The sequence below is a fragment of the Siphateles boraxobius genome, unplaced genomic scaffold (genome assembly GCF_051911475.1).
Source record: "Siphateles boraxobius isolate OS27281-9 unplaced genomic scaffold, OSU_SipBor_1 55, whole genome shotgun sequence".
NCBI classification, from domain to species: Eukaryota; Metazoa; Chordata; class Actinopteri; order Cypriniformes; family Leuciscidae; genus Siphateles; species Siphateles boraxobius.
In genome coordinates, this window is record NW_027509181.1 from 7,160,240 (window position 1) to 7,176,412 (window position 16,173).

General features: G+C 35.5%; 1 protein-coding gene across 4 annotated transcripts in view; it reads right to left on the minus strand.

The window, feature by feature from the left end:
• ngfrb (nerve growth factor receptor b) overlaps nt 1-9,036 on the minus strand; it is a 68,426-nt gene extending 59,390 nt beyond the window's left edge. Inside the window, exon 1 of one of the 4 annotated variants that reach the window (XM_077205941.1) lies at nt 8,599-9,036. In XM_077205941.1, coding sequence (XP_077062056.1) covers nt 8,599-8,631 — 33 coding nt within the window. In that variant the 5' untranslated portion in view covers nt 8,632-9,036. The remainder of the gene's footprint in view (nt 1-8,598) is intronic. The other 3 variants (XM_077205940.1, XM_077205944.1, XM_077205945.1) reach the window with 3 other exon arrangements.
• Nucleotides 9,037-16,173: the final 7,137 nt, after the last annotated feature.

Genomic DNA, 16,173 nt, shown 5'->3' on the forward strand with positions numbered 1-16,173 from the left:
CTGATTATGGTAAGAAATACTGTAAGTATTGAAATAAATACTTGAAATATTCAGTCTGCAGCATCAGTGTTGTGCAGTGCTTGGTAAGTTTATAGTAGGCCTATGTGTGTACATTGTCCCTATATCTCAAACTAATCATGAAGAATGTTGTGGGTTTGTCACTTTTTTTTTCCATATATATTATCCCTTACATAACAATGTCTGGCCAAAAATCTAGCACATGCTATTTCCTAAAATTTGTTTTTTTTTACAAATGTGTTTTTTATTTATCACAGCAGTGTGAAACTGGCTGCAATAGTGTCTGATCATTGAGGACCGTGTTGGTTAAATGAAAACTAATAGCATTTTCACAAATATGTGTATATGTTTTGACTGAAGTGTTAATGTTTTGACAGAAGTGTGTCATTTTGCAAACAATCTAGGAATTATGCAAATTGAGTGTGGTGTTTGGATAATTGTGATTATATTTTGAAAAAAAGAACCCAGTTTTCAAAATTGCGTGTAAACAATTGAAAAAAAAAACTGTAAAAAGGAGGGGTTTACTTTTGAACATATCAAGAGTTCCGATGTCCATAAAGCACTTAAATCGCTTGATATAAATAAATCACCAGGCCCTGATTGTGTGAAACCTATGTATTTGAAATTAGCAGCTTATATTATTTCGACCCCTTTAACTTATCTTTTAAATCTTTCACTAGATACTGGTGTTATTTTTGGAAATCAGCTTTTGTTGTTCCCTTATTAAAAGGGGAGATCCCTCTAGGTCAATCTCAAAGCTTTGTGTCCTATCAAACATTTTAGAAAGTCATAGTAGTGACCAGTTGACCTGTTATTTGAATGTAAACAAAGTAATCAATAATAATGAATCAATCAGGGTTTTGTAAAAAACATAGTACCACAACAGCCATTCTGAAAGTTTTAAATAATATTGTGGAATCAGTGGATAAAGGTGATTTTTGCGCTTCCTTTTTATTGATTTGTCAAAGGCTTTCGATACACTGGATCATGAAATATTGTTTCATAGACTAGAGAGTGTTGGTTTATCAAATCATGTTATTTTCTGGTTTAAAAATTATTTAAGTGAAAGAACTCATTGTGTTCAGGCTGAAGGTAAACATTCAGGACTATTGGAGATTGTTAAAGGTGTTCCCCAAGGTTCTGTGTTGGGCCTATTACTATCTACATAAATAGTCTTGATTGTGATATTCAGGATGCAAATTTTCACTTTTATGCAGATGACACTGTCATGTATTGTGGTGCACCTAAACAGCAAGCCTTGCTTAAGGTTAAATGGCTTTTGATGTCAATCAGTCAAGCTTCACACTAAAATTAGTTTTGAATGCTGATAAAACCAAGTTTATGTTATTTTCAAGCTTTAAAAAGGTATTATACAATCTTATTCCTCTCCAGACTTTACGAGGTAGTGTGATTGAGTTAGTAAAAGAGTATAAATATCTTGGCATCATTGTTGATGATACATTATCTTTTAGCTCTCACATAAAAAATTTAAATAAAGCTTGGGTTTTACATTATTTTAATGTAAGAAAGAGGTTAGTTTCTGCTACTTTTTTGCCTGTACTTGATTACGGTGATGTGGTGTATCAATTTGCTCCTTCTTATCTTCTCTCTTCTTTGGATGCCGTTTATCATGGCGCTTTAAGATTTATATCAGATTGTAAACCTTTAACTCATCATTGCACTTTGTATAACAGAGTAGCCTGGCCCTCTCTGTCCATTAGAAGGAAAATGCACTGTTACCTATTTATTTATAAAACTATTCTGGGGTTGTTGCCTTCTTATCTAGGTTGTCTTATTCAAAGTGCTGGGAAATATTCCCTCCGGTCTCAAAATTGTTAAACTCTTTGTATTCCATTTGTCAGAACTAAACTGGGAAAAGGGACTTTTATGTATGCAGCTCCGTTTGAATGGAATCTACTCCAAATTAAATTGAAATTACAAACTCTGGTGTCTATGGAACATTTTAAATCTATTATTCGGTCACTTGAAGAAGACTCAATGATGTGCAATTGTTTTTAAGTGTTTTGATTTTTTATTTGTTATTTTGATCTGTAAGTTTGTGATTGCAACTGCTGCCCATTCTTGGCCAGGACACTATTGTGAAAGAGATTTTTAATCTCAGAGAGATTAAGGTTAAATAAAGGTCAAATAAAAAATAAATCTTGCAACTGTAACTTTAATTCTTATAATTGTGACATGTCTCCCAATTGCAATTTTTGTATCTTATAATTGCGACTTCATATCTTGCAAATCTGAGTTTATATCTTGCAGTTGCAACATTTTGTCTTGTAATGCCAACTTTATATCTCAAAGTGTAACTTTATATTTTTATTTACTTTTCATTTTTTAAATTTATTTTACTTTTTGAGACATGCTTAATGCTTATTATGTAAAAATAATTCAGGAATGCTGTATGTATTTTAGTATTATCTTGATGAGAAACGGTAATTTCCCACTTCAAAATCCTACATTGTCATGCCAGTCATGTGGACATCACATAAATATGATATTTCCAACATAACTTGAAGGCAACATAAGCCTCATACTGACGCAGCTGTTGCATGGTTGATATCTGAGGGTGTAACATGAATACCAAGAGATGATTGGCTGGCTGTCAGAGTAACGACGTTTAACACAGGTGTGTGGATTGGAATGACGTTTATAAGAGTGAGAAGAAAGACAGAGATAAAAGAATGAAAGAAAGAGATTAGATGAGTCCCTCAAGGCGTTTGTGAGTCAGCTGGAGAAGTGACAGAGATGAGTGAAAAAAGAGGAGGTTGGGTAAGCACAAATTAACATTCCCTTCGTTTCTACCTGTCCCTCACATTACCCCCTGGCATGGGTAACCTCCTCCACACACACATAAAAACACAAACACACCCCTAGAGGAGCATTCCAACTCAGGTAAAGTTCAACAACCCCCAAAATTGCAGCAGCCCATGACTCAAATTGGTAACTTTAGAGATTTGGCCGCACAAAGTTTTTAGAAATGTGTGAAGGGTCAAAAACAACAACGCAAAAATGTAGATGTACATGTCATAGAACCTGTTTGCAGTCTCATTCAGCCTTACAGGAGGCCAAGCTGCTGTAACTTGTGTAGTTTTGTTTAGGCAGATACAATCAGTAGTTTAAGGTTTCAAAGCATATTTATTTTCATTACTCATACAACTAAGAAATTAACGAAATGCTTTCATCAGCATTTGGATGGTAATTTGTCAAATCATTGGTGTCAAATCTTCATGATTGAGAAATTGTCTAATTTCAGTGAACTTTAACCACATTTTTACATTTTCTACAGAAAATGGGAATGGTGCATGTCCTGAAAAGTCACACAATGCAAGCATATTGAAAGGGTGCTGCTATGTCATTTCTAAGGTGTTCCGAGTGAGTCAAATTTATTTGTATAATGCTTTTCACAATACAAATTGTTTCAAAGCTTTACAGAAAACCATGATGTATAATATCTTAAAGTGCTATTATGTAGAATTGAGGAAACCCTTGTTATTACCGACACCGGTGGTCGTTAAATGAACTGCAGCCAGCACCGAGCACACATAACATAAATGTGACTGATTCAATGTCCTGATATACTCACAGCAAAGTTCTTTTATGTTTTTTGTAGGGATGACCGATGTGAAAATTTTGGCTGATACCGATAACCAAAAATTCTTTATATTTGAAAGCCGATAACCAATATATTGGGCGATAAATCCAAATACAAATTTGTATATAATTTTTGAGAGCCTGATTACAAAAACCAAAGTCTCACAATTAAAACCCATTACTCTCATTATAATTTTATGTAGCCTATATGGCAGCCTATATGAGAGAACATTTTACACTTAAATGTATTTTTAAGTGATTCAGATCATATTTCAAGCAATTCAAAACCATAATGGCGAACATTGCGGAAGTGTTTCAGCTGAAGGAAATAATCCATTATTTATCAGCTTAAATATACTGGGCAAATTTTCTTATTGGGCCGATAAGGATAACATTAAAAATTAACATATATCGGCTGATACCGATATGGATATAGATATGCATATGGATATGGATATATATATATATATATATATGTATATATATATATATATATATATATATATATATATATATATATATATATATATATATATCGACTGATACCGATATGGATATAGATATAGATATGGATATGGATATGTACATATATATATATATATTACATATCCATATCTATATCCATATCGGTATCAACCGATATATGTTAATTTTTAATGTTATCGTTATCGGCCCAATAAGAAAATTTGCCCAAATATATATATAATTTTTTTTTTTTTTTTTTGCATATATAGCTATTTACACTTTGTGATGATTTAAACAATCACACAGCCGAGATTTGCTATATAGTGTACACCGAATGAACTGTATGCAGGAAAAGTACTATATGTCCAACTTTTAACATATTGTTGCACGATAATAAAGGATTTTTTTTTTTAGATATAACATTTAAGCAGTTGAGATTTGCTATATACACAACGTACTATGTGTATCTCCGTAAGGTTGGTATACTTATAGTAGTTTTATAATTCATTATTTATTATTTCATAAATTAATTTGAGTTATTAATTTATTTTGTGGTGAAATTGAGATATATGAAGACTGTGAAGTTTTGTTCATCATTTGTTTATTGTTCACACCCTCTAACCCCAGAGACAGCTCTAGTATAGTCATCTTTCTCTTTATTTCTTACATTTTATTACATTTTCTATTATAAAATTGTATTTATTATATGCATCAGCACATGATTAATTAATAAATGCTCTAAATATCATAAAATATTTTTTATAAATGCCAAAGTTCTCCTTTATAATACTGAGAACCTGCAGTCCAAACTAACATCATTTTTATTTAGTGAATTGTCATGACATGATATGATATGGTACATACTGAATAACCACAGAATAATTGGCAAAAACTTTGAGCACATATCATGCGGTGGAATTTGTTAGATCTGCAGAATGCTTCTCCCTCCCATTCGGTCTGTCACATAGGCTATGATGTTTGAGAGCTGTTGTTTGTATGCTTGAATGCACTTAACTCTTAACCCTTATAGCCTGTTGGCACTTGTCAACATTTCACTGTACTGTTCTGGCAAAGCTGATTCATTAATGGTCATACTGGAGCAAATGAAGCTCTTTCATTCTCTCTCGCTTGCTTTAGTTTCTACTTTAAAGCTATATGATTTTCTAAGTTTTCCAGAAGGTTGAGTCTATTTGGAAAATATTCAAGTGCAAAGGCACCTATTTTATCTTGTTATTTTATTTTATTTTACTTTACTTTCCCACATCCTTAGCCCTTAAATGCTCTAGAATTGTATCATAAACAGTTGGCAATTTGACATAATGATTCATGGAGAGCTCTTAAAAGTTATCAAACCACATTTGAGGTCAGTTTCTCAAACCTCTAGCACTCCTAGATTAAAGTTTTAGATTTTTGGCTGGTAGATCAAAAAAAAAAAAAAGTCACATACTTATTTTTGAAGGTGGAACCTTAGTCATATCTAGGGATAAAAATCTCAGAGAGTTGGGCCAGTGAGCAACCACTTTATAGTGACCATCACTCATCACTCATCACATTTGCACTGCGTATATAACTTGTGCATGGGGAAAGTACCACTCACATATTCTTCATAAAATGTGAATTCTGTGCATGTGTCTAAGACAGACATGTTTCATGTCATATACAGGTCCTTCTCAAAAAATTAGCATATTGTGATAAAGTTCATTATTTTCCATGATGTAATGATAAAAATTAAACTTTCATATATTTTAGATTCACTGCACACCAACTGAAATATTTCAGGTCTTTTATTGTTTTAATACAGATGATTTTGGCATACAGCTCATGAAAACCCAAAATTCCTATCTCAAAAAATTAGCATATCATGAAAAGGGTCTCTAAACGAGCTATTAACCTAATCATCTGAATCAACTAATTAACTCTAAACACCTGCAAAAGATTCCTGAGGCTTTTAAAAACTCCCAGCCTGTTTCATTACTCAAAACCGCAATCATGGGTAAGACTGCCGACCTGACTGCTGTCCAGAAGGCCATCATTGACACCCTCAAGCAAGAGGGTAAGACACAGAAAGAAATTTCTGAACAAATAGGCTGTTCCCAGAGTGCTGTATCAAGGCACCTCAGTGGGAAGTCTGTGGGAAGGAAAAAGTGTAGCAAAAAACGCTGCACAACGAGAAGAGGTGACCGGACCCTGAGGAAGATTGTGGAGAAGGACCGATTCCAGACCTTGGGGGACCTGCGTAAGCAGTGGACTGAGTCTGGAGTAGAAACTTCCAGAGCCACCGTGCACAGGCATGTGCAGGAAATGGGCTACAGGTGCCGCATTCCCCAGGTCAAGCCACTATTGAACCAGAAACAGCGGCAGAAGCGCCTGACCTGGGCTACAGAGAAGCAGCACTGGACTGTTCCTCAGTGGTCCAAAGTACTTTTTTCGGATGAAAGCAAATTTTGCATGTCATTCGGAAATCAAGGGTGCCAGAGTCTGGAGGAAGACTTGGGAGAAGGAAATGCCAAAATGCCTTAAGTCCAGTGTCAAGTACCCACAGTCAGTGATGGTCTGGGGTGCCATGTCAGCTGCTGGTGTTGGTCCACTGTGTTTTATCAAGGCCAGGGTCAATGCAGCTAGCTATCAGGAGATTTTGGAGCACTTCATGCTTCCATCTGCTGAAAAGCTTTATGGAGATGAAGATTACATTTTTCAGCACGACCTGGCACCTGCTCACAGTGCCAAAACCACTGGTAAATGGTTTACTGACCATGGTATTACTGTGCTCAATTGGGCTGCCAACTCTCCTGACCTGAACCCCATAGAGAATCTGTGGGATATTGTGAAGAGAAAGTTGAGAGACGCAAGACCCAACACTCTGGATGAGCTTAAGGCCGCTATCGAAGCATCCTGGGCCTCCATAACACCTCAGCAGTGCCACAGGCTGATTGCCTCCATGCCACGCCGCATTGAAGCAGTCATTTCTGCAAAAGGATTCCCAACCAAGTATTGAGTGCATAACTGAACATAATTATTTGAAGGTTGACTTTTTTTGTATTAAAATTTGCAAATTTTTTGAGATAGGAATTTTGGGTTTTCATGAGCTGTATGCCAAAATCATCAGTATTAAAACAATAAAAGACCTGAAATATTTCAGTTGGTGTGCAATGAATCTAAAATATATTAAAGTTTAATTTTTCTCATTACATTATGGAAAATAATGAACTTTATCACAATATGCAAATTTTTTGAGAAGGACCTGTATAACTTGCATGATATATTTAATTTGTATATTATGAAAACATATATTTAATTTGTTTTCTCCTAAAATGGAACATGTCTACACGTACTTGGTACTTTTTTTTTCTAAGCAAGTAAAAAAATCCGTAAAAAAATGTTACACTGCTTAAGCGTTTGTATGCTTATATAATGGAAGAAAAATGTAGAGTAATTCGGCTACCAGAAAAATGACACTAATATAAAGGACACGGGCTGACATCCTCTTGACTGCGAGTCTGCGATATACAGTATTGCCCACACGCCCATAATGCTGTTCAGATGGGTGTAGTTTTGAAACAAGACAAGACATGTGACCACAACACAGGAAATTGGTACAAACATAGAGAATTAAGCAGTTAGGCTCACAAATGTGCCTGCAGTTATGTGGTGTACTTGATGAATCACCACATAATTGCTGACACTGTTTTTGCTTCAATAACACACACATACACCCCTCATTCAATCCACACATACAAACTGAATAACAATTAGCCTGAAATATAACATTTCAGCTAGTGAGACAAGTGGAAGAACACAATGCGCTGTCTGTCAAAGTGGGCGTGACAACTTAATCTTAAGTTTGTATGAAGCTTCGTTGTATTATGCATTATATAATAATTATATAATAAAGGTCTTCATAATGCCTTATAATGCACTTCATAATTTAGGCTATTAAATGTTTTCATAAACAATTATAAAGCATTACAACATGTGTCTACGTTGTTAAACATTTAAAGGATTGAATGCATTATAAAACATGACATTGTGTTTTGAGCATGTTGTAATGCATTGTACTCTTAAAGATGCATTAATAGATAAGTACTATATTTTATAACGTTTTAAATTGCAGTACAGTACAGTGCCCTATGCATTAATTAGGGTGAATTGGGTAATTGAGACTTTGCCACTGATATGTTAATATATTAGTGCTGTCAAATATATTAATCACGACCAATCACATCTAACATAAAAGTATGTATGTATATGTGTCTTATATATATATATATATATATATATATATATATATATATATATATATATATATCATTAAAAAAATGTTATTTAATTTCAATAATCTCAAACTCCACAATCAAAAGGCACAAAATCATTTCACAATTTTTTACGTCTTTAAACTTATTTTCAATAAACCCTATTTACTCAGTCTGATATATCAATGATGTTCCACTTTCTCAAGTGTGACAAGAAAAAGTAGGCTAGAGCTGCATATTGAGTTGGAGACTGTGTACTCACCACGAGCAGAAATACTACAGTCACAGTGAACATGCTGGATGAAGGGCGTCCTGGATGAAGTAGCTACACTGCGGATAGATTATTCACTCTTTACATGGGCTCTGAAATAATACATTCAGCGTCATACTTCCTTCATAGACTCAAATCGCTCTGATCCTCATGTGTGTCCGCTTAAGTTTTACAAATAAGCGAAAAGCATTATTGCGCAATCGTGGTCTTGGGTGCGTTTTTTCCAGATGAATTCTTCTGATGTTTGTGGTGAGGAGTCTCTTCATAAATGAGACGCAACTGCAATCAGTGCGCGTGTCCACTGATACAGCTACAGAGTGAAAGATTCACATCCCCTCTCTCTCTCTGACACACACTCACACACACATGTCAGTCCAGAGTGTTCCCCTCCCAACCGCATCCACATCCCATCGACACAATCAGTTGTGCATTAAAACAAAACGAATAAACTCGTAATAGGGTATTGTGGGGAAACGCGTCTAGTCACGATTTAGTTTGGTGTTGGATTAAGAAAATCTTTATTTCCATAATATTTTAATCAAAATATTATTTATATTAATCTGGTAGGAGTGTGGCTTTTGTGGGGTAAATTATGCATTCAGTATAAGATATGTCAGATAATTGCAGCAGCATCTTAAGAGGTTATAAATCATGCGAACTGACAGTCTACGACGCATTAGGCTTTCATGAAACATTAAACTGTAACAAAGTAACAAGAACACTTCCTCTCTGGGGGGAAAGCATGAGTTCACAGACACACACACACACACACACACACACACACACACACACACACACACACACACACACACACACACACACACAAAAGAAATTATTCAGGGCCGAATAACTAAAATCCTCCGCTAGAGGGCTCGCGCGTACCACAAGACCTGCCAGAGTTCAGGTAGATCCCCGTTTTTCTTCACAATAGTCTGGCCTCTATAAAGTAGTTTGGACACTTGACTTAAAGTGCCCCTATTATGGTTTTTCGTATATTACCTTTCACGCAATGTGTTATAGCTGTTTATGAATGTAATGTTCTGCAAAGTTGTAAAGTCAAAAGTAGCCTACACAATAAATAAAGTTAGTCTCCCAAAAGAAAGAATCGACTCTGAACGGCCTTTACGAGACGTTTTGAATTAGAATCCTACTGCTTTACGATTCTAACCCGAGAACAACTTGACGAGCCCTCGACTGCTTCTCAAATCTGAAGTTCAGAGTTCAACGCGGGAATCGCAAAATGCTTTCTCTAGAAAGATGGGACTCAGTAGGATATTTGGACCAGCTCACGACCTGTATGAATAATTATTTATGTAGATATTGTCTACCGGGTGTTCAAAATAGTTTGTGTAGCCTACCTTTCTGTAGCCTACCTTTCCGACTAACTCTGTCTTACTGAAATTGTTTTGCTAATCTGTGGGCCACTATTACCTGAAACTGTGTCTATAGGGGTGTAACGATATAGCCTATCGTGTCACAATATATCACTATACAAAAATGCAACAATATCAATATGGATCGTGGATAGTGACAATATAGGCCTATCGTTTATTGTTCGTTCACCCAAAATAAAAATTACTGTGTGAGACAAAATTCAAGTTTTCGGAGTTTTTAGTGGCAGACTAGGCTACTACATTAAAGTAGCCTATTATTAGGCCTAATGTTGTATATAATGTATAATAATGCAATGGGGACAGGGCCGTACCGTACCCACCATTGAGGTCCCCGTCCGGACCTCGGTTATTTGTCTGAGTGTAAGCTATAAGGAACGTTGTGGAATAATTGCCTAATATTAACTCTAATTTGGTGCAGGAATGATTCATACGTATCACAACGATAACCGACCATCTCTTCTGAGCTGCTTCAGCACTCAAACACCGTTTATCATCAATGGTAAATTGTTTGAGATGACCAATCAAAGCTAGCGGAATTTATGTTCACAGAAGGGCGAGCCGAGCGCGAATTCCAACGCAACGCTTCACGCTTCAGTTAACGGTCATGTGAGATAGATAAGGTGCAAGTAGCTAAACTAAACAGCTGTTTTAGGATAGAAGTTTTAAATGACCGATAGAAATAATCAGTTTGCAAAGACTGTAGCCTATCAATCAAAGCTCAGCTTTGGGAAGGGGAGATTTACAGGTCAAGATAAAGAGACTGAGAGAAAAAGAGATGGATATGAGAGAGGAAGAGCAGGTATTGCATACTGTGCCCAGAATGAGATTAACATTATTATAATGGATTCCTATTTAACACAGATATACTGTACATATGTTCTTTGCCAAAGACTGTCAAAACTAAGCTCAATTTAACAACTAATAAATATATTGCCATTATTATTGTCTGTGTTTGCGCAACTTGCATCATTAAGCCAGTAGGTGGCGACAAGTGACTGTCTTCATGAGTGAACAACTGAACCATTAAATTAACAGATTAGTCCAAAAACATTGATTAATTTTAGGAAAGAAGTAGGTTAGCTGAAACTGACCTTTGATTCTCATACTAATTGCTCATATGCCTTTGGACATGTACTGAAGAATTGCATTGGCATTTAAATGAAATTTAACATCTATGCAAAATAATCCTTGAATCATTTATTTAAAGGAGTAGTTCACTTTTTAAAAAACTTTTGCTGATAATTTACTCACCCCCATGTCATCCAAGATATCCATGTCTTTCTTTCTTCAGTCGAAAAGAAATTAAGGTTTTTGATGAACACATTCTAGGATTTTTCTCCATATAATGGACTTCATTGAGTACCAAACGGTCCAAGGTCCAAATGACAGTTTCAGTGCAGCTTCAAATGGCTTTAAACGACACCAGACGATGCATAAGGGTCTTATCTTGCGAAATGATCGGTCATTTCAAAAATAAATAAAAAAGTTTACGTTTTATAAGCACAAATGCTCGCCTTGCTCTGTTCTGTGATGCACGTTCGTGACTCTCCTGTTCGAATTCGTTCATCAAAATGAACAAATCTATTTTCGAGTCATTTCGTTCATTGAATGAACAAAATGACTTGAAAAAAGATTCGTTCAAAATTAACAAAATCTTTTTTCGATTCATTTTGTTCGTTGAATGAAAAAAATGACTCGAAAAAAAGATTTGTTCATTTTGATGAACGAGTTCGAACAGGAGAGTCACGATCGTGCATCACAGAACAGAGCAAGGCAAGCATTTGTGCTTATAAAACTTAAACTTTTTTATTTATTTTTGAAATGACCGATCATTTCGCAAGATAAGACCCTTATGCATCGTCTGGTGTTGTTTAATAATATATAATATTTTTTTTATATTATATAATATATTATATTTTAGTTAACAGTGCATTAACTAATGTTAACACATACAACTTTTGTTTTTAATAATGTATTAGTAAATGTTGAAATTAACATGAACTAAGATTAATAAATGCTGTAGAAGTGGTTCATTATTAGTTCATGTTAACTAAATTTAGTTAACTAATGTTAACTAAGGAAACCTTATTGTAAAGTGTTACCATTTGAATTTGAAATGTATGTTTCCCCTTTAGTTGAAAACTTGTGACTCTGTGTGTGCATGTGTATAAATAACATAATATGGGAAATTAAACTAGACAGATGTCTGGGTTTGAATATCTGTCTGTTATTATTGCTGCGCAGCAGGTCAGTTTAGCGAAGTATACTGTTAGACTTTGCCGTAATTTTACAGTTGCTTACCACAAAAATGCCCAGTAAAATACCATTTATATTATTTACGGTTAACTACTGTAATATGCACTACATTGTGGTTATTTTGTATTTGAAAATTACTGTATATGGTAATTTGGAGTACTTTACTGTTTACGCAAAAGCATGGTATACAGGAAAAATAGTATAGTATATTATTATATTAGACTATATTATCATATCTTCCTTCCTCATACAATCAAGTTGTAGCCTAATCTTTGCCTTATAATTCACAGGATGACTGCACTTCTCATCATTGTGTACACAACTTCTATTACTCATAGGGCTATATGCATATTGTATTAATTTGTTAGGCCTATTAAAATGTCATATAATAATGTTTTATAGTTTTTCCCCCTGCAGATGAAAAATTGTGAATCTGCATTCTCATTTATAAGCGATGAAATTTAAAAGTTAAATAAAAAAACACGTAGATGGAAGGATTTATTTTAATCCTATATAAATAAGTCATTTTTATAAGAGCATTTTCTCAAAAAGATTTTTTTTTTAAATCTGTAACTGGTTTCCATACATAGACATTAGACCTCACACAATTTTAATTGTTGCTCGCGTGCAAGGCCTGCGAAACAGCCTCGCAGAATGTAGGTTTGTGTGTCGAGTGCGCGCATAACAGACGTCCCTGAGAGTGGATCGCCATAGATAGACGCCAGCTGTGAGTTTTTCTGAGGTAAGTAATTTAACTGAACAAATTTCTTTTATAAGTTACTTTTACAGCGTATACTATACCAATATCAATTAAATATAGCTAAATGTAGGCTATTATTACCAGACGGTCTGAAGGAACTTAGTTTTCCTCAAAAACTGCCGCTTTCATATCCTGTTATGTCTTACTGTCTTTTCCAGTCGATGGACCCAATCTAGTATTTACACAAACAATGGTTTCCCGTAATTGTTATGGCCAGTAAAGGCATATTTTACTGGTGATTTAAATAAATACCGTTAAATGTGTGTGACGTTAGGCTATTTGAAGTAGGCCTAGAGCGTTTTCTCAAAGGTACTCACTCGCGCTCTCGCTCCTGCCTAAGCCCGATTCTATGGTGGTGCTATGTACCCTCAAATGCAAGCAAGAACACCCTCAATTTGTCAAGTTATTTGAAAAGAAAAAAAGAAGTTCGTACAACGAATTATTTGGAGCTTGTCTTCATTGAGCCACCAGCACATTAACAACCGGGCGAGAACCGGAACAACCTCTTAAAGAACAACCTGCTATCAAAATAAAAGCATTCTTTTACACTATTATTCCATAATACCACATCTCCCTTTCTTTGAGAACAAAGGGTAGACTACCTTTGTCTCTGTAGGTCTTAAGGGGGTTATTCTGCCCTTTTGCTGGATATGTATAGGCGCGCTGGAGTATAAGTTATGGTAAGTTAGGTTAGGCTTAGGGAAAAATCTACTACAATACAAAATCGATTTGTTGATGAACATACTCTTGTTAATGCTAATGGTGAGGATTTACAGTTGCAACATCTCATAATGTACCTCAAACTTAGTGTATCACTGAGAAACATTCTGCTCAAGTTGTCCCTGCGATGGAGGTTCGGGTTGAATAACTAGTTCTTCCAATGTTTCATCATATGTGAGCCTGGATCACAAAACCATTCACAAGTAGCATGGGTACATTTGTGGCAATAGCCAACAATACATTGTATGGGTCAAAATTATTGATTTTTCTTTTATGCCAAAAATCATCAGGATATTAAGTAAAGATCATGTTCCATTAAGGTATTTTGTTAATTCCCTACCGTAAATATATAAAACATTTGTTTTTGTGAGTGAATGCAGCACAATCACAAACATAAATGGACAACTTTAAAGGGTAACTAAACCCCTGGTCAGAGCCTGACTTCACCCAATGACAATATTTGAAAAATGCTGGAAAAGTGGGCAGAGCCCAGCGGAGGGGGGGCGTGCACCTTAGACGCATCTCTCTGTAGGCAAGGGCGTGGTTAGCTAGTACCCTCTAACGTCAGAGGGTACCACAACTTCCAATAGGAAAATTAAACTGCAGTAGTCACCGTTTAACCTGAAGAGGGCAGCACTCAGACGTTTTTACACCATATATTGTAGAATTAAAACACTTAAAACCCAAATGTCAAAAAATGTACTTGAATCAATGAACAGCATTAATGAAGCTCCATTCTTACAGATCATTAACTAAACAAAATTGTTTTAGTGTTTAGTTACCCTTTAAAGTCGATTTTCTCAGTGTTTAGACTTTTTTGCACCCTCAGCAGTGCTCGAAGTGGGGCGGTAGTCACCGGTACGCAGTACCGGCACTTCTACATTTTACTCTTAAGTCTACCTGCACTTTTTCTTGCATGCCGCTACTTCTCACATGTAGCCGGTACTCTACCACTGACAGAAAAAGCGTCAGTGTCAAGCCCGTTTCACATATACTCCGTTTGCAGCGCGTATGTGGTGCATATTTTTTACGCACCCGTATTAACAGGTTAGACTAAAGCGTTCACACTGCACGCGGATGCGCTCCGGCGATCAGTTCCAGGAGCGGTGTGTAGCCTATACAGCAGTGCAGAGATCGTTTCCACACCGAGTCTATTTCTGCTGTGCTGCACGTGCTGAATTAAAGTTACAGCGCATGGTTCGTGGTCAAAATTAACACAGATTGACATGAAAATATAATAATCTTACCATAAATGCATTTAATTAAATAAAATGTAGGCTATAGTAGCCTATCTCACCATAAATGTATTTTTGGACTTGCAGACTTGGAGGAGTTCCGTTTTCTCTCTCTCTCTCTCTCACACACACACACACACACACACACACACACACACACACACACACACACACACACACACACACACACACACACACACACACACACACACAGACACATAGACACACACGCACACACACACATAGACACACACGCGCGCGCACGCACACACAAACACGCACACACCCACACACACACACACACACACACACACACACACACACACACGACTTGTTTAAATACATTTACGTTGTTAATAAATAACAATAAATTGTTGTTGTACCAGCAATATGTACAAGTTTTGTTTTTCACAGTAGAAAAATGTTATGATTTGCCAGTGCAAGAGAGTACCGGCAGCTTTTTTCCCCCACTTCAAGCACTGACCCTCAGATTCCAGATTTTCAAATAGTTGTATCTCAGCCAGATTTTTTTACCTTTGATGCATGTAAACCTGTTGTAGGAAACGTCTAGAACAAAATTAGGAGCCTTTATAACATAATAGGGGCACTTTAAAGGTACACTTGGCCCTCTAGCGGTTAAAAAATAATGTTGTTGTGTATGATGTGTATTGCAGAAGAGTCTCATTCACTGAACATGTGTACACACACATTTGTGTGTAAAATCTGCTTACGTACGTTTTCACAAACTAATCATAATTCACCAAAAACATTCATACTAAATTTTATTCTAAATGTACGTAAAAATGTAGGAACAACTGAAACCACACATATGCAAAAAGCACTTTCTCTTAGCGGCCTTATACTATCCGTGTTATTTATAGCCTATTTCATCTTAACACAATTATATTATATTATATTATATTATATTATATTATATTATATTATATTATATTATATTATAAAATGAATAAATAATAGCCTACAATTTAATTTAATCTCAAATATATTTCATCACATACAGTGAAAGAGTAAGAAAACCGTGTTACAAGTTCGACTCTCTAACCATTAGGCCACAACTGCCCCCATAATACTACAGGTCTGATGAATATCTTTTCTTATAACCACTTTTGCAAATTATTTTTTATCAGCTGGTATCAATTTGGATTTTAATGGTTCACACAGGTGTCCAAGTAAAGTAACC